At 41.0% G+C, this 27,723-nt stretch overlaps 4 protein-coding genes and 1 non-coding gene across 12 annotated transcripts; 4 read left to right on the top strand and 1 right to left on the bottom strand.

Moving 5' to 3' along the window:
- The first annotated feature begins 107 nt into the window (after positions 1 to 107).
- mcat (malonyl CoA:ACP acyltransferase (mitochondrial)) lies at positions 108 to 5,934 on the top strand. Of its 4 annotated transcripts, none has more exons than XM_086059768.1 (6): positions 108 to 168; positions 974 to 1,330; positions 2,152 to 2,239; positions 2,312 to 2,667; positions 3,804 to 4,087; positions 5,604 to 5,934. In XM_086059768.1, exons 2-5 carry the CDS (start codon positions 1,136 to 1,138, stop codon positions 4,077 to 4,079), a joined length of 915 nt encoding a protein of 304 aa, XP_085915894.1. In that variant the 5' UTR covers positions 108 to 168; positions 974 to 1,135; the 3' UTR covers positions 4,080 to 4,087; positions 5,604 to 5,934. The 4 variants fall into 4 exon arrangements, with proteins under 4 accessions (XP_085915894.1, XP_085915895.1, XP_085915893.1 ...); XM_086059769.1 differs by lacking the exon at positions 108 to 168 and adding an exon at positions 477 to 577; XM_086059767.1 differs by lacking the exon at positions 108 to 168 and adding an exon at positions 782 to 876.
- On the bottom strand, positions 4,120 to 12,189 carry bik (BCL2 interacting killer). 2 transcript variants are annotated; one of them, XM_086059770.1, is made up of 7 exons: positions 12,032 to 12,189; positions 6,449 to 6,516; positions 6,336 to 6,364; positions 5,561 to 5,675; positions 4,674 to 4,766; positions 4,547 to 4,598; positions 4,120 to 4,480 (listed from the first exon to the last, which is right to left on the bottom strand). In XM_086059770.1, the coding sequence occupies exons 4-7, from the start codon at positions 5,665 to 5,667 to the stop codon at positions 4,385 to 4,387; spliced, it is 348 nt and encodes a 115-aa protein (XP_085915896.1). In that variant the 5' UTR covers positions 5,668 to 5,675; positions 6,336 to 6,364; positions 6,449 to 6,516; positions 12,032 to 12,189; the 3' UTR covers positions 4,120 to 4,384. The 2 variants fall into 2 exon arrangements, with proteins under 2 accessions (XP_085915896.1, XP_085915897.1); XM_086059771.1 differs by lacking the exon at positions 12,032 to 12,189 and having other exon boundaries at positions 6,449 to 6,534.
- On the top strand, positions 6,074 to 12,030 carry ttll1 (tubulin tyrosine ligase-like family, member 1). The gene is made up of 10 exons (XM_086059764.1): positions 6,074 to 7,747; positions 7,836 to 7,959; positions 8,436 to 8,644; positions 8,719 to 8,899; positions 9,655 to 9,792; positions 9,872 to 9,980; positions 10,060 to 10,203; positions 10,311 to 10,397; positions 11,245 to 11,408; positions 11,749 to 12,030. The coding sequence occupies exons 2-10, from the start codon at positions 7,847 to 7,849 to the stop codon at positions 11,867 to 11,869; spliced, it is 1,266 nt and encodes a 421-aa protein (XP_085915890.1). The 5' UTR covers positions 6,074 to 7,747; positions 7,836 to 7,846; the 3' UTR covers positions 11,870 to 12,030.
- On the top strand, positions 10,749 to 10,834 carry trnay-gua (transfer RNA tyrosine (anticodon GUA)). The gene is given in 2 exon segments: positions 10,749 to 10,785; positions 10,799 to 10,834. It is a non-coding gene; the product is annotated as a tRNA-Tyr (tRNA).
- A 232-nt stretch (positions 12,190 to 12,421) lies between the features above and the next one.
- pacsin2 (protein kinase C and casein kinase substrate in neurons 2) lies at positions 12,422 to 27,628 on the top strand. 4 transcript variants are annotated; one of them, XM_086059418.1, is made up of 12 exons: positions 12,422 to 12,585; positions 15,720 to 15,803; positions 15,894 to 16,050; positions 17,666 to 17,901; positions 19,442 to 19,597; positions 19,661 to 19,836; positions 19,898 to 20,018; positions 20,131 to 20,178; positions 22,066 to 22,199; positions 23,950 to 24,111; positions 25,222 to 25,403; positions 26,421 to 27,628. In XM_086059418.1, the coding sequence occupies exons 2-12, from the start codon at positions 15,747 to 15,749 to the stop codon at positions 26,531 to 26,533; spliced, it is 1,542 nt and encodes a 513-aa protein (XP_085915544.1). In that variant the 5' UTR covers positions 12,422 to 12,585; positions 15,720 to 15,746; the 3' UTR covers positions 26,534 to 27,628. The 4 variants fall into 4 exon arrangements, with proteins under 4 accessions (XP_085915544.1, XP_085915545.1, XP_085915546.1 ...); XM_086059419.1 differs by lacking the exon at positions 20,131 to 20,178; XM_086059420.1 differs by lacking the exon at positions 23,950 to 24,111.
- Positions 27,629 to 27,723: the final 95 nt, after the last annotated feature.

Genomic DNA, 27,723 nt, shown 5'->3' with positions numbered 1-27,723 from the left:
TGATTGTAACCACCAATGGCCACAGGGGGGCAGTGCAGGAGTGTAGAAGTAACCGTCAAAACCCGGAAGATAATTTTTTTGCACACCAAATGATTTAATAACATTTGTGCAACCAATTAATTCAAACACCCAAGAACAAGAAGACAACTTCGATAACAAAATAATTCAGTACGTAAATGTATTGGCTGTCGGCTTGCAGACTCAAATTTTAGGCGCACAGGAAGAAAATTATAGGGGTTGCACACGGTAAAATGATTGCAAAGTAAATATTCATATTTCACGGTATTTTCATTGTAGCCTATTACTGATAATACTACAATTGATTCATATGTTTTTTTATACAAGTGTATACACATCATAAACCCTAAATATACATTTACATCTTAAATACTAAAAATATCAAGTTAATATTTAGACCGGAAGTGTAACTATTATCAGAAAATTTCACATTTGTACCGGTGGCCGGGCTGGTTGTCTTGACAACGGAAAAAAAACTGCACATCGTAAATGCGACATGTTTTCCACCTTTTTTCGGGTCATCCGTTGAAGTTAGACAATCAATCAATCAAGGCAATTGGTAATTTCGATTTTTGTAACGAAAATGAAACGAAATTGGTGAAATAGTTTCAATTACTCTCAAAATAAAATGTTGGTTCATTTACACCGTCGCGATGAATGTTAACAAGCCAGGATTGAACAGCCCAGAGTTTTTGTTGTTTTATCTATATTAAAAAAAAAAAAAAAACCGTTTTATTTAAACAACGTAGCACAACCGGAAGTAAACATTGCAACTCGTCGAGGGTGACAAATTCAAACATGGCAGCCTCCATAGCGCGACATGCCGAGACAATAACTCGCGTTATTTCCGAACTAAATGTAGTATTTTTTTAATATATACATATATATATATACATATTTTAGATTTGAATTAATGCTAATGTCGGCGTGGCTGATTGCTCCCTCCGTCCGCAAGGTCAGACAGCGGCTCTCGCGGTGTAGGACGCTGTCCACCATCCAGCCCGAGAATGGCTCACCACCGTCGCCGGCCGAGAACCCCGTCGAGCCGAGACCCTGGAAGGACCCCAGCGATCGCTCCGTGCTCCTCTTCCCCGGCCAGGGCAGCCAGTTTGTCGGCATGGGGCGCGGGCTTTTACGGTACCCCAACGTCAGAGACATGTTCGAGGCGGCTCGGAAGGTCCTCGGCTACGACCTGCTGTCACTGTGCCTGAACGGCCCCGAGGAGGAGCTCGCGAAGACGGTTCACTGCCAGCCGGCGGTGTTCGTCACGTCTTTGGCGGCCGTGGAGAAGCTCAACCACCGAAACCCCAAAGTAAACACTTTCACGTCATATTATTATTTATATTATAAACTAAATTTAAAACTACAGTTACAATCATGTTAAACGTTGTACCTCTAAAACGCAAAATCTCTTCATTTAGCTTTTCTGTTGTCATCACTATGATTTTTTTTGGATAGACATTTTTCCAACTTGCTATGGAGTAAAATGTAATACAAATTAATCTAGGTTGTAATGATTAAGGGAAAAGAACTGGCACGATATTAAAAAGTAGTAGTTAAGAGAGTCATTTTTTTTCAATAAAAAAAAAAAGGTAAGAAAATAGTAATTTAAAAAGGAAAGTTAATGCATTTACTTAATGGATTTGTTACACATGAAATAAAATCAGGCAAAAATAGAATTGTTTAATTATATAGAAAAAAACTAATTGACTCATTTAGATTAGTTTTAAAAAAACAGGTGAAAAATAAAGCACAAAAAAATTAACACTGATTAATCACATCAGGCAAAAAAAGGTGCATTTGTTGTACTTCTTTGTTTTATTAAATTCTTAAAAATTTTAATCAGGCAAAAAAAATCATGATTTAAAAAGATTTGAAATATTTAATGAGGCAATTTTTAATCATATCAAAAAAAATATTTTTTAAATGATCAAATTATGTAATGTAATTGATTTGGCTTATCTGATTAAAGAACATAATAAAAAAAATCTAGCAAATAATACATTGAATTAAATGATGTATTGACACTAATATATATTGGACATAAAATTAATATATTCATAGAATGTAGCATGTTCATTTAATTTATACAAGTGGCCATAAAAGTAATGATCTTTGTTGCATTTGTGTCAGGCCATCGAGACGTGTGTCGCTGCTGCCGGCTTCAGCGTCGGGGAGTTTGCTGCGCTTGTCTTTTCTGGCGCCATGAGCTTCGCTGAAGGTAAACACGCCTCTGCGCCCTCATCGTCGGCGTCCAATAATCCCCTACCTCTTTTTTTTTTTTTTTCTTTAGCTCTGTACGCGGTGAAGGTGCGCGCCGAGGCCATGCAGCAGGCATCGGATCTGGCGCCGAGCGGGATGCTGTCGGTGACGGGCAGAGCTCAGGCACAGTACAAGCACGCCTGCCTGCTGGCCAAAGAGCACTGCCGCGGTCTGGCCGTGGAGGAGCCCGTGTGTGCCGTGGCCACCTACCTCTTCCCCGACGGCAGGGTGATCGCAGGACACCGCCAGGCGCTCGACTTCCTGCAGCAAAACGCCAAGCGGCTCCACTTCCTCAGGACCAAAATGCTGCCCGTCAGCGGCGCCTTCCACACGGAGCTGATGAGCGCCGCCGTCGAGCCCCTCAGAGATGTTCTGCGGCAGCTGGAGGTTAGGACTCAACTACTATTACGGTACCTCTGCCAAGGAAGGGTGTGAGGGTTACATGTTTTTTTGTGCGTGTGTGAAATTGAACACAATAACTCATTCACTGCCATTGACGGCTATAGACGTCAAAAATTCATTTGAACAATTTCTATTAGTTTAGCATTTTTCCCCACTTTTGTTAACAAGAGTATGAAAACCTAGAATTTTTTTTATTGTATATTTAGAACAGATATAAAATTTGTGATTAATCATGAGTTAATTCGTGAAGTCATGTGATTAATAACAATTAAAAATGTTTATCGCCCGTCGCCCCTAATTTTTAATAATCTTTTTTTAAATGAATTTACGGCAGTGAATGAGTTAAAAACATAAAATTACTAACAACAATAATAGATGAGACTAGCATAGCATAAAACCCAAAAAGAGGAGAAAAAAAGGACTTCTGGTATTTAATTGAGCCATGAAATCACTTTAAAAACACTCTAAAAATATTCAGTTAAATCAATTTGCTCATTTTTTTTTCCATTTAATAAAGAAAAATATTGCTGTTTTAAAATTACTTTTAAAAATATTGAATTAATTAGCTCATTCAATTTTTATTTATATATATATATATATAAATCATTAAAATATCATACAGAAAATATAAATTAAATTTAAATTAAATTCCCTCATTAAAATATATATTTTTTTCTTCAGAAAAATATATTCAATAATCTGTCTGGCTTGGTTCAGAATTTATTGCATCGGTCGTTTGCAGTCATTGGGGGTTGAGGGTCTCAGATCCTCTTCCCTCACCCAAAGGTGTTCCTCAGGAATCTATATTAGGTCCTATGCTGTTTCATATTTATGTCAATAACATTGCACATGCTGCACATAATTCCACTATACATCTGTACACATCAAGCTCCTCCTTGACAAAATTAAATAAATGAAATAAAAATATGACTAAACCGTTTTAGAAAATATTAAATTTGCAAGTATATATCCTGTAATAATATTGTAGTTTGTTGTTTTTATTCTATTTTAGCCATCAGGCATGTCGTTCTTGGAAGTGGACTCACTGATGAATGTTCATTCCTTGGCAGAGGTCTCCTTTGGTTGGCTCACGCTAAACCTCGCCGTATATTTTTGCGCAGGTGCGTCGTCCCGAGATCAACGTGTACTCCAACGTGGACGGCAAGCGCTACATGAGCGAGGGCCACGTGCGACGCCAGCTGGCGCAGCAGCTGACGGCGCCCGTCAAGTGGGAGCAGACGCTGCACGAGATGTTCGAGCGGGCCCGCGGCGAGCGCTTCCCGCGCGTCTACGAAGTCGGGCCCGGGCGGCAGCTGGGCGCCACGCTGCAGCGGTGCAACCGCAAGGCCTTCGACGGTTACACGCACGTCCACCCGGCCGATGATGACGAAGAGTGATGCGGAAGGTGGGAATTCAAAACAAAAAAAAGGTGTTGAATTTGCAGTCAAAGCGATTTTTATTTGGTGAAAAACAGAAAGTCCAGCTCCCTTAATTTCGTAAGAAAAGACAGTCCAGCGTCCCAATACTTTTGAACAACACTTTTTTTTTTTTTATGCTACATATCTTAACTGTATGTGTAGATATATATAGATAGAAGGTAAAAGCTGATGTTTATGTCAAATTAGTATCAAATTAACGCAAAGTAAACAGCAAAAAAAAAAACGGGCAATCATTTTCCGTATTTTGTGGCCGAAAGTCCTGCTTAAGGCCTGTTCTTCCAACCCAGAAGCAAAAGAGCCGCCGCCAGAAGCGCTCCTCCAGTGAGGTCGCTGCAATTTCCCGGTTTCAAAGTGGACACCTGGGAGCATAAAAACACCGTTTTAGACGACACAGTCCAACACAAGAACACGGAATTGGAGATTACCCAGAATGCCCTGCTCTCAATCCGCAAGCCCCACAATGGACGCCGCACTTCCCTGCGCAACAACAGCAACATTTAAGTATGTAGTTAACACAATTCAGGGTGTGACGTCGCTGCGTGGTGACTATACCTGACCCGCGGGATCTGGGTTCGATTCCGGGTCAGCTGGTCCCCGATGGTGGCCAATTGGCGACCCACCGACTGCGTAGACCGGCTCCTCCTCCTGCAGTCCAACAATAATACAATTAAACATTTTTGAAAAATGATGAAAGAGGTTCTGTAACTTGTTTGATCAATGAAAATAGCTAATTTACCAACAATACAATACATAGACAAAAGTATTGGGACACCTATAAAAGTCAATTCAATGTTTGTTTGACTTTTTAGAGTAATTAAAAAAAAAATAGTAACAGGGAAAATGCTATTTATATGTAGTTGTTTTTTTAATTAAATTAATTACTTATATTTTTTAATAGACATACATATTAAGTACTTTATCTACATTTGACTTCATTTTAAATATTAAGACAACAACATTCAAATGAATGAATTGCTTTATTGACTTTTTTTCCCAGATAAAATGATTTGAAATCAGACGAAATTATAAAATTCTATTTAATGGTTTAATGACTTTGGATGATTGTTTTTCAAATCTAGCAACAAAAAAAAAGAGTCATTTGACTAATTAAATAAATGGGGGGGGGGGGGGGGCTTGACACGATTCACCTTGCCAATTATTTTATACAGCACAAAAAATGCTTTTAATGTGATTGTATCAAATCATTTATGTCCAATTTATTATTTTAAACTAAAACAAAAAATATTTTTAAATGTATGCTTTTACCAGTCACATACACACTGCATGGACAAAATACTGGGACACAAAGTAAATTCAAGCTCATCCCAATTTTTTTTTTTTTTTTTTTTTGGGGCGGGGGCAGTAAAATGGAGCTTTCCTCTAAGGGTCCCCCCAAGTCCAATTACTTTTGTCCCTCTCGCTGTGTTGTGTTTAAAAACCTGAAGTTGCCGTCTAACAGGTGGCCCGTGATGTCATCGCCAGGTCCTGCCTGGGAGGTCGACGAGGCGGCGACGGCGCGTCTCGGCTCTCGTGTCTGCTCCACCATGTTGTTCGCTGCACAGACGCCATATATGCAAAGTACAGTCAAGTGCGTGTGGGTGTGTGTGTGTGCGTGTGTAACGTTCACAAACAGGCTGTGTCAACAGCGAGGGCGGCGGTGTTGTTATCAGCCGTCCTAACCAAACAGGCTCATCGAGAAAGGTGACATCATGCGTTGGCTCAACAGTTGTAGGTCACGTACCCGCCTTTATGCCACTTAACCTGGGTATGATTTTTTTATATTCAATAAAGAAAGGTGTTTTTTTTTAAGTAAGTTTGATCAGGTGTAATGGTAATTATTTGCTGTACGTGCACCTGCTCTCCAAGCACTTCCTGTCTGTTGATGCAAATTGGCCATTTCCATAATTCAACTGCTGCTCATGTACTGCTCTACAAACATCCATATATGTTATTATTAATCATACTTTACTTCTATTATAACCTAAAAATAATGTGGTAGAAAACGAGTCATCTGAACTGGGCCTATTGTCACAACAAAGGGATGAAGTCATCGCTCACGTACAGAACAAAGGTCATCTTCAAGATCACACACACACACTTTCACACTACGCGCCTTATGAAAAATATTTAAAAAATACTTTCATGCTATATTAGTCCTTTTAAAAAAAAAAATAAGAGTCCATGTACCCAAGTATAAAAACAGAGTAAACATACCTTGTCAGTAGATTAAAATGGACGCCGCCCTGTAAGAAACACAATAACATTTTGATTACAAATGTACATTAAAAAAAATATATTTTTGTAGGTATTATTTCCCATCTACTTACAGCAGCGTCCTTTAATCTCGTCGCTGTCGAGTAACTGCCACCAACCTCGCTTGGCCACGCCTTTACCACTTCATGAGGGAGGGAGGGAAATACAGGAATTGTTTTTCAAGTACAGTACAGGTAATCACACTCAGTTTATTATAGTGTATATTATTATTCTAATTCCATTTAAAAATCACATTAAGCAGCCTTAACAATAAATTTACAAAGGCAACATTTTACATATCAGAGACGTAAACTTTAAAGTACAATTTATTTTTTCATTATGCATGTCAGTAATAACATGACAACCATTGGAACGTTTTAGGTTTTTAAACTATATTTTTTTTCTGTTGAAACAACGCCCTCTGGTGGAAGATCGGAGGTAGCGTTTTATTTAATGTTACGCCACCGTTGTAGTCTACCGTTCAACGCATTTAGTCAAATAAACTAAAACAAATTGAGTAACGTTTGTACATTACTCCCGAATAGTGTGCTTTAAAAAATTTTTTTTACATTTTCTGTACATTTGAGGGAGCGTTGCTGTTGCGAGGTAGACTAGTCTGACAACCCCGGAAGTTCACTATTGTCTTATATTTTCGACGCTTATTTATTAAAATCTAAGTAAAAACGGGAATTACAGTGCTGTAATTACAATTAATATTCTACTATCGAATAATGTAATTAAAATATATCTACATTTTCTTGTTCCTTAAAAAAACGGACGTTCCATACTGTCTTGTATTTTCGACAAAATAAAAATATCTTTAATGCTCAAAATGTCATTGATTTACATTTTGCTGTGGACTTGTATGTTTTTAAAGTATTTGTACAACATTATTATGGATAGGTTTTCGCGTCCCCTTTTACTGCCCCCTGCAGACGAACTGAGATAGTGTTTGTCATTGCACCGTGGTTGCTAGGTTATCCTGGCAAAAACATCCCACCCTAAATCCACTTTCGTTTCTCTTGACTTAGCTTAAATTCAGCCTTCAAAAATATTCGTCTTCCTCAAATTTAACAAACATTGAAGGCTTGATTTTATTATGAAGAGCAATAGATGTCGTCACACCCTCCTCATCGCGTCACCCGGATCGATAAGTTGCTGCTTCGGACGCTAACTTGCTATCGTCATGGAGTCGCTTCTAATCCTCTAACCGGAGCTTCCGAGAGACCGAGGGCTGAGCTGATGTCAGGCCGGTGAGGGTGCACCAGGGACGGGCAGGAAGGAGGGCGGTGTCCGGGCAAGGAGGATGCAGCATCCTGCTAGTCAGAGAGAGCAACACTGATGACTGGCTGTTTGCTCACGCTGATCCACTGGTGAGACATGCTAGAGTATTTTATGAATTATTCATATTTATAGTAATTTCTCCCCCCTCCCCCCCTGTTTTCTTACCTGATCTTGCAGTGGGGGGCAACATGGCCGGTAAAGTGAGGTGGGTGACAGATATTGAGAAGTCAGTGCTCATCAATAACTTTGAGAAGAGGGACTGGATTCAAGTGACGGAAAATGACGACTGGAATTTTTACTGGTAATTAATAATAATTTATCAGGGTGCTTCAAGTTGAACAGTTCTGTGTTATACCCATTGTTTAAATAACTAATTTAGCTGCTTAAGAAGGGCAGAATATTTAGGTGTGGGTCCAACAATAGGTTAAGATTAATTGATTGTGTGATATTAATTTCTAAAGTATTGAAGCAGTGGAAGGTACACTGCAGTACTCAGCTGCAACCAGCAGAGGCGCTGTTGTTTCAGATTGCGAATATGATGCCAGTTGGTACAAAAATTCTGATATTGAAATAGAAATGTAAATAATCTAAAAAAACAACAACTAATCAATACTAATAATATAAAGGTATCACATTAAATAATGTACAAAAAAAATCCCAGATATACTACTATTATCTTTGTAAATGCGTAATTTGTGTTTCAATTCTTGGATTGGATTGCATTTATGTCGAACATTGTTAGGCAACAAAATGGCTGGCATGTTTCTAACATGACAGGATGAGCATCCAGACCATCCGCAACGTGTTCAGCGTGGACACGGGCTACCGTCTGACCGACGAGCAGATGGTCAACCACTTCCCCAACCATTACGAGCTGACCAGGAAGGATCTGATGATCAAGAACATCAAGCGCTACCGCAAGGATCTGGAGAAAGAAAGCAGCCCGCTGGCCGACAAGGACGACAACGGGAAGTACATCCATCTCGGTATGACGCGCACACGAGATGACCAACATCATCAGTCATCAGCTGCTTTATATACTCCTTTTTTTATGTCTTAGATTTCGTCCCGGTGACGTTCATGCTTCCGGCAGATTATAATCTCTTCGTGGAGGAATTCCGCAAAAACCCGTCCAGCACGTGGATCATGAAGCCGTGCGGGAAGGCACAGGGCAAAGGCATCTTTCTTATCAACAAACTGTCCCAGATCAAAAAGTGGTCACGGGACAGCCGTACATCCACGTACGTCACGGATAATAGAAAAAAACAAAACGTACACTGGAGAGTGTTGTTGAAATGGTTATGTAGGTGCTGCTGTTTTGGTTAGCAACTTAATCCAAACATGCTCCCAGTTAATTTAGGTCTACAAATTAAGTTAATTACAACGACTGCAGTACACATAATTTTTCCTGATGGTGAAAGGTAGGCATCTATTTGTCTTTTGTGGAAAAGTTGATTTAAAAAAAATGTTCCTTCGAGTTGGATTTGAACCAGCGACCTAAGGATTTCAGCATTAGCCTCAGCCGCAAGACTGTCTACGTCAGCCAATTAGATCCATTTCGTTCCATTGTCATTAGCCAACCAAAATGCTTTCTTCCCATTGTTGTTCGCCGGCGTCCATTTTATCACTCCCATCTCGCAAGCAGACTAAAATAAAGGATACATATATGTGCAGATTAGACATATACATAATATAAATAATGCTGTTTTTACTAAGTACCGTCTCAAAGGTTCTCCAATTTTGATACTGTAAATGTATAGGATCGTATGCTGAGAAGCGTTTCTTGGGAGTGGTAATATGGCGGCCTCGTGGCATCGAAGCGACTTCCTGTGCAAACGTAAAGTTAAAGCTAATTAAATACAGTATATTTCAAATGTTGTACTTTTAGTAAGTTTTGCATGACCAAATCTACATTGCATTGCACATATTTAAAAATGTTTTTAATTTCCATTAAATGGGTTTATTTTTATACATTTTATTTTATTTCAACAAACAGGTTCATGGCGGCCTCTAGTGGCAAGGAGGCCTACGTCATCTCCCTGTATATTGACAATCCCCTTCTGATCGGTGGGAAAAAGTTTGACCTGCGTCTCTACGTTTTGGTCACCACGTATCGGCCGCTCAAATGCTACATGTAAGAACCCAGCCACCCTATTCATGCTATTTACAATTATGCAATTTACCTTATGGCTATTTGTGATGTTTATTGTCAGGTACAAGCTGGGATTCTGTAGGTTCTGCACAGTCAAGTACACGCCGAGTACAAGCGAGCTGGACAACATGTTTGTACACCTCACCAATGTGGCCATCCAGAAACATGGAGTAAGGCTCGGGATATATTGGATCCCGTTAGACATTAATAATAGTAATTGTGTTATGCCACTGTTGTCCGTCCACCCAGGACGACTACAACCACATCCACGGAGGCAAGTGGACGGTAAGTAATCTGCGGCTGTACCTGGAGAGCACCAGAGGAGAGGAGGTGACCAGTCGCCTCTTTGACCAGATCCATTGGATTGTGGTGCAATCTTTGAAGGCTGTGGCTGTAAGTGTTTGTCCCAATGTGGGACTTTTTTTTTTCTTCTTTCTTTCTCTTTTTTTTTCTCTTAAAGTAAACTTTCCCATTTATCCGTTCTGCGCATTTTTTTCCAGCCTGTGATGAACAATGATAAACATTGTTTTGAGTGTTACGGTTATGACATCATCATCGATGACAAGCTCAAGCCGTGGCTCATCGAGGTGGGTATCAGTAAAGCAAAAAACAAAAACAAAAAACATTAGCAGTCACTTTTTGAATAAGTTAACGAAAACAAATAAATACATAAATAAAAAATAACATAGTAAATGCAAAATGAGATAATACGTACGCGTCCCCTTTAAATCCGTTTTGTTTGCGTAGGCCCGATGCTACATTTAGCATGCTCAGCTAAGCAATTTTTACGTACACTTTAGTGTCGATTAGCGTCACTAAGATGATTACGGGTGAATTTACAAAGCTTTTATGTTGACATAAAAAAAGTTATCATGTTATTTTAACTGTTTGACCAATATTAATCTATATAAACTATTTGTAACCAAGCTATTGCATCGCCTTCGATAGCTCAGTTGGTAGAGCGGAGGACTGTAGTGGTGATGCCGAAATCCTTAGGTCGCTGGTTCAAATCCGGCTCGAAGGAATTTTGTTTTTTTCCAACAATATATACAGCACTCTTTTCATGCCCTATTGTCGAGAATAAGAATTTTTTTTAAATTGGATTTCTGTGTAAACAGCTTAGACAAACATCTTCATTAATTCATGACTCAATAGAGAAACCTCCCCCACATGCAACAAAAAAGCATAATCTTTTTTATTTTATCACCAAAACTACAATACTTTGTTTTTTCCAATGCCTACCATGCTTGCATAGTGACTTGACGTTCTTTTAAATGCCCCCAAGGCAGATCTCTTTTTTTGAACACGTGTTTGTGCTAAAGGTGGAAAACGCTCTACACGCATCCATCAAATCTATTTTGACTGGTGTTCGTGTTTTTGTAATACACCTATTCATCAAATGATATTTATATTTAAATGCAAAAATGTCTCCAGGTAAATGCGTCGCCCTCGCTAACGTCCAGCACGGCCAACGACCGCATCCTCAAGTACAACCTCATCAACGACACCCTCAATATCGTCACGCCCAATGGCGAGATGCCGGACAGCCGCTGGAACCGAAGCCCCCCGAAAGACGCCCTGGGGAACTATGAACTTCTGTGAGTACAAAATAGCCACGTACACGTCATTGCCACTAGAAGTCGCCATGGATCTCTATGGACTTATTTATGGGATAATAATGGGGTTGGTGGTGCAACCTTCATCGCAGTTGGCGTTACCAGGCATCCTTAGGTCGCTAGCTCGAATGAGATACTTTTTAAAACCTATAATGTATTATGTCATTATTACTTCATTCACTTGCCGTGAAAAAAAAGGACACAGGCTTGTTTTGTGTCAAAATGTTTCCTTCGAGCTAAATTTGAGCCAGCTCGTCCTCCGTTCTACCGAGCTACCGAAGGTTTACGGTTACAATCTGTTGACATTTTGCGATCTCTGTAGGTATGACGAAGAGCAGGCGCAGAGCGACGCCGACCTGCGGAGTCGCTCGGGTCAGCCGCTGGGGTCAAAGGGTGCCAAGGGCAGCGGCGCTGTTCGCACCGCCGCGGCCACCTGGAAGTGACAGACTTTTCAACATTATTATTACTCGCCATGGACTCAAAATAAATTAATTTTCTATTTGTTTTACGTTGGATTGTGCCTCGTTTTGCCTTCTACTACTCTTGTGGAATGTCATTTTATTTGCCCAATGCTATCTGCTTTATAAAATTCTAATACAACATACCTTTGTGTCGTTTTACTTCAGAAGGGCAAGAAAAATTAGGAAATGTTCCGTGGTTTTGAAGTTATCTCGCTTTAAAACAAAAAAACAAAAAAAACACTGCCTTGCTTAGTCAGTGTTAAGTGCAGTTATTTGTTTACATGTTCAATAGCTAGTATCTCTATATCGTCATAAAAATATGTTTAATGTTACAAACATTTGAGACTTTATGCTTTACTTTGGAAGCGGATTTGTCGTCACAATAGACCTGCCTCTCGAAATGATGGAGTCCTTCAAAGTAAAGTAACCGGTCGTAGAGGCCATCGCCCAGTTACACATCGATAAGACGCAACAAGGATTGTGTATCGTCTTATTTTGAAATTGATATCTTAACCGGATGTGTTGTAAGACATTTTGGGGCAACTGACGGCGGTGTCAGTCAGTCTTTTGGTGGTGGTGCCGCTTGTCCCGGAAAAAAAAAGAAAAAGAGACGGGGCAAACTCTTAAAACAAACACGACTGAGAAAATTAACCAGCCAGTCGGACATAAACTCATCACTTTGAGCGAACCCGCAAGAGGTAAGAGGACAGCGGCACGTTGAGTTGTCCATTTTAACTTTTTTTTTTTTGAAGCGACGATGGCTAATCTGCTAACACCGAAGGGGCATGGCCAACTCGATAAAGTTGAGTTAAAAACAAACAAAAAGGATCTGTAACTAAACTCAAACCTAATGCGAACTAGTCGTTCGTAAAAAAAAAAAATACGCGGACATTGGATGACATTACGAAAGACTTTGATAGATATGACGTTGAATCAATCGGGGAGTTCTAAAATGTCAAAATAAGACTTAAAAGTGTTAAATAAATAGTACAATTATCAGTTTTGGTTGAATCGAGTGGTGTGGATTGATGAAGGGCGGGGCAGCTTCACCTCCTGCTTTATGTCCTGTCATTTACCCCCCACCCCCCACCCACAGACAAAACATTAGGAACACCTGCACCATCAGCAAATATATTGCAATGCGTTTGAGTTATTCATTGAACATTTGGGATTTTATGAGCTTTAATAGTGTGGTGTTGTTTAAATGAAGCCGAGGTAAAATATGGCTTCCCTTTTCCTGGTTATGTCAACAATAGCAACTCTTAAAGTGAGTTGTCTGTTTATTTTAGTGTTCTGACTCAGAATCTTAAAATTGCTTCTGGAAAATGCGTGAATCAGCTAAATGGGTGGCTAATAAAAGGCAAAAAAAAAAAGTTTATAAAGTGCATTGTGCCCAAAGTTCATTAAAACGCATCACAAGAGATGCTGGGGCTTCCCCAGGAAAGACCGCCAGTGTAATGGTCTCTCCCCGTCCCCCCACTGCCATATAATGCCGAGTTTCCCTCCATTCTATTCCTCTGTGTGCTTCTGGCGAGCGCTGTGGAAAATGCTTGAACCTAAATGGAACAAATGGTATTGTGTTGCAAAGGGGGTTTGCCGCAGAGCGACACACAAACCTGAGGTCACAACCTTCCCCTGTGATGGAAACGTGCTGTTTTCGGTGTTTTTGGGATGAAGCAACATCTCCGGACGGATCAGCTTGGTCTTTTGTGCAACAAAAGAAGGAAGTGGAAACAGAGCTTCCTCTTAACTGTGATAAAAAAAATTTTTTTTACTTAAACTTGCCCTTTTTTCCCTTTTTAAAAAAAAATCAAAACCAGAGACTCTTCTTTCACAGATCAACTTTAAATATTCACAGCAGGTGTTATTGGGCCTCAGTGGATTCTTGTTTCCTGTCAGACACCAACGTGGGAAATGGCTCGGCGTTCCCAGGTGGATCTCGAGACCGGAGTCCACCAAAATTCCATCAGGCTTATGACACTGGGCCTCAAGTGGCCATCATTGTTGTGTTTGATTACGTCACGGCTAAGCTCCATAATCTACACAGCACAACTCGGCCAATTTTTTTGGAGGATAATTCAATCAAGCGCTGCACTGATGGATTTAAAATTTGGCAAATCACGACCGTGACAACTATGGAACCAACCACGACTTTCACCGTGGAGTTTTCCCACCATGTTGAATTTTCCTAGCGAGGCGCTGGACTATAGACCTTTGCTGAGTCAACAACCGTGTTTGCACTGGCCGGACAAGTCGCGTTTGGTTCCTGTTGGCCATTGATTAGGTCGGACGTCGCCGCAAGAACAGAGGAGGCTTCTGCAAACACTTTTCTTGGTGTGTGCGTGAGTCTACATCTACAGAGCGTGTGCGTCGTGGGTATGGATGAGTTGTTCATGTGGCCACAATAACACCCTCTGTCCGGGCGGGCCTGCGCACCACGGGTCACTGACCAGCCAGCATCACACACAAACACACATGCATCCTCTCCGGGAAGTCTTCTCCGATTTGGCGTGCATGTGTGTGTGTCAAATTGCAGTTTTGTATCGCAAGCTTCAGGTTTTTTATCAACACTGGAATTAAGTGAAAAATTGGCAGAGGAGCGTCTCGGATGTGAGCAGGGCAGCTGCATCGAGGAGGAACGAGAGAGGCTTTTCAATTAATGGATGCAAGCAGAGAAGGTGGGGGTGCGGGGGTGCAAACAGAGACAAGTCTGTGGTTTGAAGGAAGCGGTAGTGCTCCCACATCATTTTTTTTCCATTTAACCTTTATTTAACCAGGAAGCGTACCCACTGAGTTACAATAACTCTTCTCACAGGGAGTCCTGGACAAGACAAGCGGAAAACGGTTGCATAACAATTTTACATTTTAAAGAGTAATATTGTAATACAGCTTGGTTCACTCCCCTGTCCTGTACTTTACAATGTCGTATTAGGGCCATGTATAAATATCTTACATATATATATTTTTTTAGAGGGCGGGGTAACATTCCGAGAATAAAACTCGCAAATTTGCCACTTTATAAAGTGGCAAATTTGCGAGTTAATTAAGTGGCAAATTTGCACATTTCGACATATCAACTTAGCTACTTGTACAAAAAAATACTAAAATGTATGAATGTGTAAATAATAATTCTGGAAACATAAATGTACAAGTAAATATTTATTTGAACAAATTAACTTAAATACTTGATCGTCAGGGTTTGGACCTTCGCAAAGCGGGGCGCCTTTGTCGTTGGCTGTATGCTTAACAAACGGTTAAAGCCATTACTATCTCCTTATTTGAAAAGCAGACCGAAAAGTATTGGCTCAAACATCCGTGTACTATGTTACGTATATTTCTCGCACGCTTCTGAGATTTTTCGTGCAAGTCTGCCACTTAATAAACTCGCAAATTTGCGACTTTTGTCACAAATTCACATTTTTTTCCTCGCAAATTTGCCACTTTATAAACTCGCAAATTTATGAGTTTTTTCTCGCAAATCTGACACTTTATAAACTCGCAAATTTGCGACTTTATAAAGTTGCACTTTTTTTTCTTTTTTCTCGCAAATCTGACACTTTATAAACTCGCAAATTTGCCACTTTATAAACTCGCAAGTTTACACGTTTTTACTCACAAATTTGCCACTTTATAAAGTCGCACATTTACGAGTTTTAACTCACAAATTTGCCACTTTATAAAGTAGCAAATTTACGAGTTTTTAACTCACAAATTTGCCACTTTATAAAGTCGCAAAATTTATTAGTTTTTTCTCCCCCATACGTGGCCCTAATGTGCCGTCATACTTATTTTTACTAGTTAAATAAAATAAATATCTGCTGTGTTTTTCCAGGCGACTTGTCACTTCCGGGCAGCAGCCATGTCGGGCTCCTACGACGACTCCATGATCGACGTCTCCAGCGACAGCTTCTGGGAGGTGAGGAGGCGCCCGAGACGGGACAGACAGTGCGCCACTGAATGCGAGACATGGCACCAAGCTGTGATTTTCTCTGTTGTCTGTTGTCAGGTGGGCAACTACAAGCGCACGGTGAAGCGCGTGGACGACGGCAACCGGCTGTGCAATGACCTCATGAGCTGCATCCACGAGCGGGCGCGCATCGAGAAGTCGTACGCGCAACAGCTGACCGAGTGGGGCAAGCGGTGGAGGCAGCTCATCGAGAAAGGTCGGGTGGCAATTAGCAAAAAAATATTTTTCAAGAAGTTCATCAAGAAAAAGGTTTCATCCTAGTAAATTCTGTTGAGTAAATTGTACTCTAAACGGAGTCTATTTGGTCCCACTCTAAATGGAGTAGAATTTGCACTTGGAATCAAGTAAAAAAAAAAGAAAGAAAAGAAACTCAAGGCTTGAGGAACCCACAACTTCAATTTGGGAGACAGCCAATCTACTCCCTGAGCCACGCACTTCCTGTTATGTGTTCGTATATCGCTCGTGTCAGCGAGAATCCTGGTAGCTCCCAAGAGTTAAGCAAACAGTAAGAGTGGCATAGCACAGGTGGTAGAATGGCAGTCTCCCAAACTGAAGGTTGTGAGTTCGTTCCTCATCCCTTGTGTAACTCAAAATTTACTTAGAATTCCTGAGTGAAAAATCGTTAATCGTTTTTTTAATCCAATTGGCAAATTCTCTCGTATACTAAAATACTTTCAGTAAAATTTACTCTGAATATTTTACTCTCTTCCAAGTGTAATTTTTACTCTATTTATAGTGTGACCAAATAAAGTAAAATTTAAACTACTGAATTTTACTTTTAGTATGTGTTTTTTTGTGGTCAGAAGCATGGTTTTCATAATTAACAAAAACTAATGAAATAAAATGTAATCCGTTTTTTGTTAATGAAAATAAATAAAAACAAGAGTGATTAAAAAAATAACTGACACTACATTTTACATTTATCAAACTAGCTAAAACTATATAGCAAAAATTTTATTACATTTTTTTTCAGTGTCTGTTAACTCATTGACTCGCAGCCATTTTCACTGAAGCAACCCCATTCGCTCCTGGCTGTTTTACTGGATTTGGACTGATTTTGCAAGGCCCACACAACATTGCTATAAAAACATGGAACCTACCAAAAGAAAGATTAGAGTCTCTTCTTTCATCGGGGAAAAAGTATATTTCTATCTGTTTCCATTTTGCAGCAATTAGCGTTAGAATATAGCTAAGTTTCATCATTATTCACAAATCTGTTTTAAAAAAAAGTGGGGAAAAGAGCTTGTTTGCAACATGGTCCTGGTTGATCTCTTATACTTTGCTGCCATCTGCTGGCCTTTTTTTGTTGTTGTAATTACTACCATTGGTTTAAGCGACCTCTTCAGGTCAGAGGCTGCATTAAAAGCCTTCTCTGTATGCTATAGCATAAAAAAACACACGTAAAAAACGTGTAAATGCGTCTTTGGGAGCAAATGAGTTAATTACTTTCGCACATGAGCTTTTGTTTATTTTAAATGTGTTTATTTCAGTGGCACTGTGTCACTGATCACCACTGTTCCTTTTTCACTGACTTAGATACTGTGACGTATCAAACATCCACGTTTCAAAAGAAACCTAAAATCAACACTTGATACTCACAATATTGACATTGAAGGCCGCAAGAGGAGAAGTGGCAGTTTAACAGGTTGAGGTCGGATTTGCATACAACCAAATGCAAAACGTTACAAGGTTTTTATAGAGGTAGCCGCTTTCATTTATGCGAGGACGAACAATATGGAATACTGGAGTTTGGGGTCCAATTCCGCGCGACTGAAGTCAGGCTCCCCCCCCCCCCCCCCCCCCTGCACCAGGTCCCCAGTACGGCATGCTGGAGCGGGCGTGGTCGTCGCTGTGCACGGAGGCGGAGAAGGTGAGCGAGCTGCACATGGAGGTGAAGTCGGCGCTCATGGGCGAGGACTTCGAGAAGCTGAAGAACTGGCAGCGCGACGCCTACCACAAGCAGATGATCGGCGGCTTCAAGGAGACCAAGGAGGCCGACGATGGCTTCCGCAAGGCGCAGAAGCCCTGGGCCAAGAAACTCAAAGAGGTACCGAGCCCAGATGCGGCATACCCGACAGCAAGTCGCCGATGACTAAACTAACCAAGTCTCTAATGTTTCACGTGGTGACTATTGGGCTCGCTGCATTTTTCTTGCCAAGCACCATCTCGACTGGCAAGGTGCAGCTGACAGGAAGTGCAGCACTCTGACAGCGCCAATAAGTTCTCCCCGACGCTTTTGTTGCCTCCGAGCTGACATTCCTCGCTGCACAGGCCTCATATCCTGTGTGTGTGTGTGTGTGCGTGTGTGTGTGTGATGTCACCAGGGAGGAGGCGGGGGGGGCGTCCTGGCCCGGCTCTGAACAATAGAGATTTGTAGCCATGGAGATTTATTGACAGAGTGGCAGAACGCCGGGAGGAAATGAGGATTATTAACAGCACTGCTAAATGACAGGCTGTCACTGGGGATGAGGCCCCACACTTAACATCACTACTTGTAGCTGCATGTGGACGGCAAATCGTGGAGAATGCGATTAAAAAAAAAAAAAAAAACGCTAAGGCTGCAATTTCGCTGATACGAAAGAGTTAATTGCATGTTTGGACATGAATTACATGTATTCAATTAATAATGAATCCCATTCCCTATCACCAGTTATTAGTAATAACTTTCACTGGAGATAGACCGATATGTTTTTTTCAGGGCTGATACTGATTCAGATTATTAGTAAGTAGTCAAGGTGGCCGATAACCGATATTTCGAAGCCGATGTTCACTATCAGTAAAAAGGGGGGAAATATTGCCATCACATTTTTTTTTAAATACAAATGCTAATCTTGACTTTGTGGTAATGTCTTATAACAAATTGTCTTAAAACAATTAGATTTTTTTTCCAACTTTTCAAAATGTATTATTATTAATTTTTTAAAATCTTAGATAATAGAATTCATGTTAAATGTCTAAAAAAAAATTCAGGGAGCTCCCAAGGTTATCAGTACATCTTAAAAAGTTAATGGAAACTTAAACAAGTAATTACCGTAGCTCTCTATAGTTTTCTACAGTGAATAGTTTTTCCAAAATTAAATAAAATGAAAAAAAATGACATCCCCCACTAGTCTAAATATGGTTAATATTGTGTTAATGGAATATGAGTTAAGCAGCAGAATCCAACAGTTTTGATCAATATTAGAAGGCGGCCATTTTGCCACTTGATGTCGAGTGAAAATGACATCACAGTTGCTCAAGTCTAGGGTAACAACCAATCACAGCTCAGCTTCAGAAAACAGGTGAGCTCTGATTGGTCGTTGAGTAACTGTGATGTCATCTTAATGGGGTAAAGGATAAATATAGCTGGATTTTGCTTCATAACTCTATTAATAGTGAGGTCACATATAACATATTATTGTCAAGAAATGTTTACGGGTGACTTCCACTTTAAATAAATAGTTCCCTGAGATTAAAATGTATTTTAGATTTTTGGCTGTCAGATAAAAAAAAATGTTTTTTATTGCCCAATATTGACGCCAAACCTACCTTTTCACAATCCAGGTAAACAGAACACCTCAAATTAATCCACCAAGTCAATTTCCCAGGTGGAGACCATAAAGAAGTCGTACCATTCCGCCTGCAAGGAGGAGAAGCTGGCGGCCAGCCGGGAAACCAACAGCAAGCTGGAGAGCAACAACAATCCCGAAGCGCAGAAGAAGCTCCAGGAGAAGGTGGAGAAGTGCCAGCAGGAAGCGCAGAAGGTACGAGCGCCGAGCTCCATGACCCAAAGCCGCCCATAAACGACTCCATTCCTCCTTACCCAGACGAAGGAACGCTACGAGAAGTCCCTGGAGGAGCTGGACAAGCTGACGCCTCAGTACATGGAGAACATGGAGCAGGCGTTTGAGCAGTGGCAGCAGTTTGAAGACAAGCGCATTCGCTTTTTCAAGGAGCTCCTGCTGGAAGTCAAGCAGCACTTGGACCTCTCCACCAATCACAGGTCGGCTCTCCACCAGGCGGCCGCACCGGGCAGAAATGAAACTTAACGTGCTCCTCCGTAGGTTCCAGACTATCTACCAGACGATGGAAGACACCATCGCCGCCACGGACGCAGAGGAGGACTTGAAATGGTTCCGGTCCAATCACGGCCCCGGCATGCCCATGAACTGGCCTCAGTTTGAGGTAACACGCCGTTAAATTTGAATGTTTGGCCGCAGGGAAGCAAATACTTGTAGAAATATCCAGAATCGATCAGCCATCTCGATGATTGCGGCCTGCCTTCCCTCTCCTCCAGAATTTGGACTGGTCCCATGTTCGCTCCTTTAAGAGAAGGTCCATTGTAGTGAGTGCTCTTCATATCACGGCGGCCACGAAAAAGGGGGCGGGACATGTTGGGATCCTTTCTCATTCACGCTAACGCTCCCAACTCCTTAACGGCTTTCATTTGCCTTGAGGTGTGTTGAGCGCGCGAGCTCACTCGCAATTGCGCGGCTTGTCACATGATACCGCAGCGACGCCGCATGTGATCCTTGCGACAAGTCAAAAGGACAAACATCTGGCCAAAAATAAATCAAGCTGCCTGTGGGGTTGCCACGCATCCAATTATCTGAACGCGGGAAGCTGCAACGGCCATGTGAACGCGCACTGTCCCCCTTCGGTGACTTCTATCGGGTTTATCACGCCTTTGGGATGACGGCAGTGGGGTTCCCTTTTTTTGCTTCTTTTTTTCCCTCCCCTCTAAGCAGGTGAAGGATATGAAGGACACTACACTTGAAAGTAGTGATTCCCAACCACTGTACCATGGCATATTAGGAGCTAGGGATGTTCAATACCAATTTGATCTATACCAGTACAAGTACAGTAGCCAACTCGTGAGAATTCACCGATACCAAGCACTGACACCATTAGTAACTATTATACATAAAATCCATAAAATAAAATAAAAATTAAAGAAAGACATATTGCATAAAATGAACGGCTATCTTCTCTCATTTTTGGTTCCTGATCATAAAACGGGCACAAGAGCGATTACCGATACCTTAAAATAAGGCTTTGTTGTAGTTTAGTTTGTATTTTAGTTTTTTTTTTTCGAGCGCAAGATGTAAGATGTAGTTTAAGTTTTCATATTTTCAAAGCATTTTTATTTTATTTCATGAAGGGATTTTTTTTTCTTCAATTTTTTTTTTATATTTAGTAGTTAACTATAATACTGTTGGGAGCAGCACGATAAATTGAATTGAAGCATTAAATCATGATGCACAAACCGATCATATCTTTACATTATAGTATTTAAACTTTACGCCGATCTGATCGGCTGGATTGGGATCGGAAAATTTAGAATTTTGTGCAAAATCGGTGATCAGCTGTAATGTCTTAATTTGCCCGATTGAGCAATAACGTTATTGATCGGCTCCATGAATTAGGACATTACATGTTGTATTTGATGATTTTAATTGACGTCAATTATAGCGGTTTTTGCTCTTCGTGGGCCGGGCCAGTCTCTATCCCCTGCAAATGGCGGCGGTTGACAGTAGAGTAAATAGAAACTTTTTTTTTGGTCCGTCTTCTGATCGAATCGGTGAGTGGATTAATTGTTTTTTTTCAAACTCATCGATCAGTGATCAGCTGAAAAAAAATCTAAACTATTTCATTGTTATTTCTGTTTTTACAAAGTGCAACATTATTTATGTTATTGCTATTTGCTTGTATTAAAGGGGGAAAAAATAGGTCACAAAATTGTTGGATTTTTGGGGAGACTGGAATGGATTGATGGCATTTTAATTCATTGCAATGGGGAAAAATGGGGATTTTTCGACAGTCCTGATATGTGCCTTGTCTCAACAGAGGTTGGGAACCACTACTTGATTACACACTTGTGCTCATCCAATGAAAATATGCTGCCTCCTATCTGTTTGGAGTACACTGCACTGGCTTATTCTTAATTGTGCTGAAGCATTCCCACATATGTTAGTGTGTTTTTTTTATTCTCCACACTTTTTTGCAACATAACAACTCCCACATAATACTTCCGATTTATGCTATTTAATTTTCTACTTGCTTAAAAAAAGTCTCGCCCGCCGGGGTACAGATATATCGTCTGATTTTACATTACTTGCAGTATTCGCACAATGTAATGTTAAATATCAACTTTTCCCCATTCATTTTCAATGGCACATGTTAGTAAAGTGCATTGTCCAGTAAGACGCTTAGCTGTGTTTCTGTATCACAGGACTGGTCCATAGACCTGAACAGGACCCTCAGCAGGCGGGGGACGAAGAAGTCCTCCGAGGGCGTCACGCTGACGGGCATCAGTCAAACCGGAGCCGACCAGCCGGTCCAGGCTCTCAGGACCAACAACAGCAGGTACAAGTTGCATGGTCGTCTCGGCTTTTTAGTGGCTGTCCTGTGCACGCAAACACTCCCCTCCCAAGTGAGCTTATCTCTGAACCATACATGGCGACATCCTGCGCAAGAATGCGCACGAAAAGCTTACGTAAGAGCACGACGCGCCGCTGGTGCAGATGTTTCCCCAGCGACCGCAAACACTCACGGTCACAGTTTGTTGGGAAAGACGTCTTCGGTGCATAGTTGAACGCGTGCCAAAGCAGCAATGTGGAAATATGGCGGTTTGCACGCTGTGCGACGATAAGGTGCCGGAATGTTGGGTTTAGACAAATCAAACACCTGCGCGAGGAAATGAACTCGAATAACCTCGCTAGCCATACGTACTCACTGCAAATACTTGCAAGTATCCTATTTTATTACGTGCACGAGAGGAGTGAACAAAAGGAATGTGTGGGCCACGGGAAATATTTGACCTCTATATGTGTTTACGTCTTAAAAGAAGACAAAGCTGGTATACGCTTTGTTGACCGCAACAAGGCCAAAGTTACATTTTGGAGGAGCCGTGTTTATGCAATAACTCTGCAGGATTCACTCGAGCGCGCTTACACAAACATAGGCTACTATCCTTGAGTTGTTGTTGTAGTTACATGCTGGTGTACTCTCTCTTTCATATTTGAATGTGGTTATTTCTAAGGGTGGGAATCTTTGACTGTCTCGCGATTCGATTCCGATTTTTAGGTCTGCGATTTTTTTCATTAATTTTTTTATTCAAAATTATTTGATTGACAATGATTTCTGCTTCAATTTATAGATGTGCAAACAAGCGTCATGATCTACTCCAGTCTGACTCGCTGGTGCTAATTAGCGCGCTACTCGCGGCCCTTTTACCACTCAAAAGAACGGCTATTCATACAAAGCGCTTCAGGAATGATTACAGAGAAGCATCTTAACATTACATTGTCTACAATATGAACAGCGCTCCCAATAAAGGCACACACAAACAAAGGCAAGACAGTGTAAAATAATTTAAATAAAATCGATTTTGGGACATCGATTCTTAATCGTACTAAATGAGAATTGCGATTTCTTAGGTGAATCGATTTCAATTCATTAATTACGGAAAAAATTGTTGGTCTATAAAAACTACAAATAGTCAAGGGCACATCTCAATTCTTATTATACCGAGTCTCTCAACACGCAGACTGTTTCACAGATTATTAGCCAGTTAGAAAGCTAGTCAACTCTACATTCTGCATGACACCTACGTCACTCACCAGGCCAGGCTCTGCCTTTCAAAGCCATACACACTTAAAGTCACTGGTGCTACAATAGAATGTGAGGACGGTGACCCCAAGTGGAAAAAAAAACAAAAACTGGGATTTTGAAATAATACTTTTTAATAATTGCATTACAATTTTTAGAACCTCAGTTATTTTTTTCATTTCATACTCCAAGTCAATAGGGGGCAGCGCATTGCTGAGAAGTTGCAGAATATGTTATAAAGTAGTGTTCAACTTTCTGAGCATATGAGCTCCTTTTGGTCACAAGATTTTGGGTAGTGGCGGAAAGAATGAGGCGACTTCCCCTCAGCCACTCGGGATACTGAGCTGCGATTGGACGTCCATTTGGGGGAGGAGCTATCCCCATGGTCAGTGAGTCAGAGGGATCACGTGGGAGCTTTCCTAGTGGAAAACAGCCATCATCATGTGTGTGTGTGTGTGTGTGGCTTGTTCAGCATCCACTCTCTCACTGTGTCCCGCACCATTAGCCTGACTGTGCCTGCGAAAGCGGCGCCGGCGGGCTCCAACCCGTTCGACGAGGATGACGACGAAGACGAAGAGGCGCGGGAGGTGCAGGTGCAGGTGGAGGTGGTGGAGCAGACGCCGCCCGCACTCAACCACATCAGTGGGAAAAAGGAGGAAGTGAAAACGTTGGTGGATACACCTGCACTTGTCTTCTGTCTCGTCCTTTTGCTGGTTCATGGACTCTGCTGGCTATTTCAATCTTTGCATCCCTTCCCAGGTGGCGCCGTGCACGGTGACCCACTATGCCGCGCACACACAGCTTGGTTTATGTCTATGTGTGTGTGTGTGTGTCATTGACTCCTAACAGGCCTTGCAGAACGTTGCAGTGCCGCTATTATCTCTTATCTTACAGTCAGATCTAACACACAACCCCACGGCCGCCATTTTGTTATTTCATAAGTAGTCATAAATACTGGCTGGTGTATAATAAAGTACTTTAAAAATACATAATAAAAAAAACACAAATTTAAGTATTTAATTTCCCTCCTGGGATGAATAAAGTATCCATCCATATACAGTATATTTGATTAAGCGATGGAAGAATCAAAAGAATAATTGATTATAAAAAAATATTTGATATTGACAGCCCTAATTTAAGGAGGTCAACCCAAAAATTTTATTTCCAATAATATGTTGTATGTGCGCCCACTAGTCTAAACACGGCATTTCGACACCGGTTCTCTGAAGCTGAGCCGTGATTGGTCGTTACCTGAACCCACAGGCACTGTGATGTCATTTTCAGTGGCAAAATGGCCGCCCCCACTGGATGGGTGCATTTTGTTGCTTAACTCCTATTCCACAAACATAATATTAATCAGAATGCTATTTTTAGACTAGTGGGGGAGCATAGAACAAAAACTGAGAAATGAAGATGACCTAAAATGCATTTATTTGACTTATCTTCTTACATGGTAACAGATCTGACTGTAAATAATTCCTACATGTTTATTTATTGACTTGCTGTTTTGAGTGTTGGCTGGCGTTCCGCCAAAGGTTGACCCTGGCTCCAATCACGCCTCCGCCTCAATGATTTGCTTGCGCCTTTTTTTTCCACGTGCCTTTTTGTCTTATTTTGTCACTTTTCCCCCGTGTCGAGCGTGGTTGATTTCCTCTTGCGAAACCAGCTCAGCGGCTACGTCAGGATTCACCGTGGTGGCGTTTCGTATCTTGCGGCTTAACACGGTCACGCCTTTTCGTCGCCCGCTTCACGAACACCTTTCCTATCGTGTGTGCAGCGTCAGCAGCGTGGAGAGGACCCCGGACTGGTCGGACGAGGACACGACACCCAACCCCTTCTCGGCCAACGGCGACGGCAACCCGTTCGAGGACGAGCCGGCCTCCCCGGTGGTGTCGGTGCCGGTCCGGGCGCTGTACGACTACGAGGGCCAGGAGCAGGATGAGCTTACCTTCAAAGCGGGTACGTCTCCCGACGTCAGTGGTTCTTAAACCGAAAAACATGTTTGTCAAAAATGAGACGAAGGTTTTACTCCCAAAAAGTGTCATTAACTCTTTGACTGCCAAACGTTATTCAAAAAACAACCCCGACAATGCCAGCCGATTTAGAGTATTTTAACTCATCTTTCAAGGCAAACAAAATATTTATGAATATTTTGACTACATATACATGGTGGGTACCAAATGGAAAATCGCCTTCCATTCTTTCATGAGAAAAAAAGATATGTGTCTACCTTATTCCGTTCTTTAGTAATTACCATTTGAAAATAGGTAATTTGAGTGACAAGGAGAAAACGAGCTTTTTGTGAAAAGATACATTTTCAGTGACTTTGAGATTAATATTTTTTGTTTAGTGAATTAGATTTAATGTGACAAAGGCTTTGATCATCCACGTCACCTTGAAAACATTCTATTTCATCAGATTCGGCATGTTGCATTGTAATTCCATACACCGGGAGCCCATTGAAAATAGATACAATGCTGCCATCTGCTGGCCATAGTTAGTGGCTGTTTTGAGATTTTACAACCCCAATGACAAGGCAGTGCTGCGCAAGACGTTGCACTGCTCATTGAGAAAAAGTTATTGGTGGCGTTCATTAGGATTTCAGCATACGTCATTAAACGTTGTTGGCGGTCAAAGAGTTAATATTGTAAGTCAACATTAAAGGGTTTCAAATAGTGATTCAATCAAAAGTATTGCAAATAAAAATTTATTAAAGATTGTACCTCATAAAAGTTTCAAAACAAGCCGTTTTATACTAAAAAGATCAATACAACTGAACTGTATTTAGGCAGCAATTCCGTCTTGTACCACTAGAGGGAGCCTGCATACCACACAGTTTATCATTTTGAACATCAGCCAATTCCTATTTAGACTTGGGCGTCAACTTGTGGCATCTAACGTCATTCCAATATTACTGGGGATTGCTGTACGTTACATCCAGACTGCCCGATTCGATCTGGTCTTTGCTCCTCCAAGGTGACGAGTTGACCAAAATCGGCGAGGAGGACGACCAGGGCTGGTGCAAAGGCCGTCTCAAGGACGGGAAAATGGGGCTCTACCCCGCCAATTACGTGGAGGACATCCAGTAATGACCACAAGTGAGTGAAGTAGATGGAGATCAAGGTGGCCTTCTCGCCAATGTGTTGGAGTGGTCAGAGAGCGAGAAGGACCCCCACCAAAGGACCTCGTTAGACCTTCACAAGATGGGAGGATTGCTTCAGTTTGGCATTAAGACACTTGTTGACGCTGTTACAAAAAAAAACAAAAAATGGCTCACGCTCATCAATTTAAATGCAGTAAAACACTGGGCCTGATGAAATGTCTCGTTACACGCAAGCCACTATGGACTTTCATATTAAAGGGAGATGTGGTGGGGAGAGGGATTTTCACGTGACTACAGTTCAGTCCAGTGGCGCCCTCATGTGTTCACATCGGGTTGGGGGTCACCTTTGGCACTGCACTTGAATGTAAACTCAGATTGTATTTTTGTTCATTACTTGTCCACGACCATATGCTGTTGTTGTACATTCAACCACTGACTTAATTATATGCAATGCGCTCTACTTTTGATTCTAGATTGTATTTTGTTTTTTTGGGGGGCCATTTTATTCAACACTGAATCTCTTCCAGAAGGCTTGAAGCACCACCTCAGTTTCAAGTTTGGGAGTGTTTTTTTGTTTTTTTTAAACGCCATCCAACCACAGTGAAATATGGTATTGTATAGGCGTATGTAAATGACACAAATTAAGCTTGGAATAGTAATAAATTGATTGTTAATTTATGATATACCCATTAAGTACTTTTTGTTCTGTTCCAATGCTATGACTGAGAATCAGTTTGTACAAAAAAAAAATGTTTTATGCTATTTTCCTACTTTCCAACATGATTTTTTCTCTCTTTGCATGTGGCCAAATTCATACAATTAGTAGGCTGCTATGTGAATCATTACTGGTATAATACCTTATTCCATAACCTTTTATAGATGTTTTTTTTTTTATCAGTAATGATAGCCTTGCCTTTCTGGTGTGTATATCCATGATCTCATGATTCAAAACAACAAAAACCCTGATGCCTTCAAATGCAGAAAAGATGAATTCCAGGTTTTCAGGACACACACATTGTCATTTGCACAGTTTGTTTGAAAATGTTGTCCCACACAACAATAAATGAATTTAATTCAGTAACGTGTTGACTTTTTGTATTAATGCATACTATTTACTAGATTCTCTGCATCTAGAATTGAGAAAATGCCCTTTATAACCAAATGTAAAAAAAATTG

Source organism: Leptonotus elevatus, chromosome 17 (assembly GCF_054856555.1).
Source record: "Leptonotus elevatus isolate MCC_2025b chromosome 17, RoL_Lele_1.0, whole genome shotgun sequence".
NCBI lineage: Eukaryota > Metazoa > Chordata > Actinopteri > Syngnathiformes > Syngnathidae > Leptonotus > Leptonotus elevatus.
The sequence above is the reverse complement of the archived record's forward strand: the minus strand, read 5'-3'. Positions and strand labels throughout refer to the sequence as shown.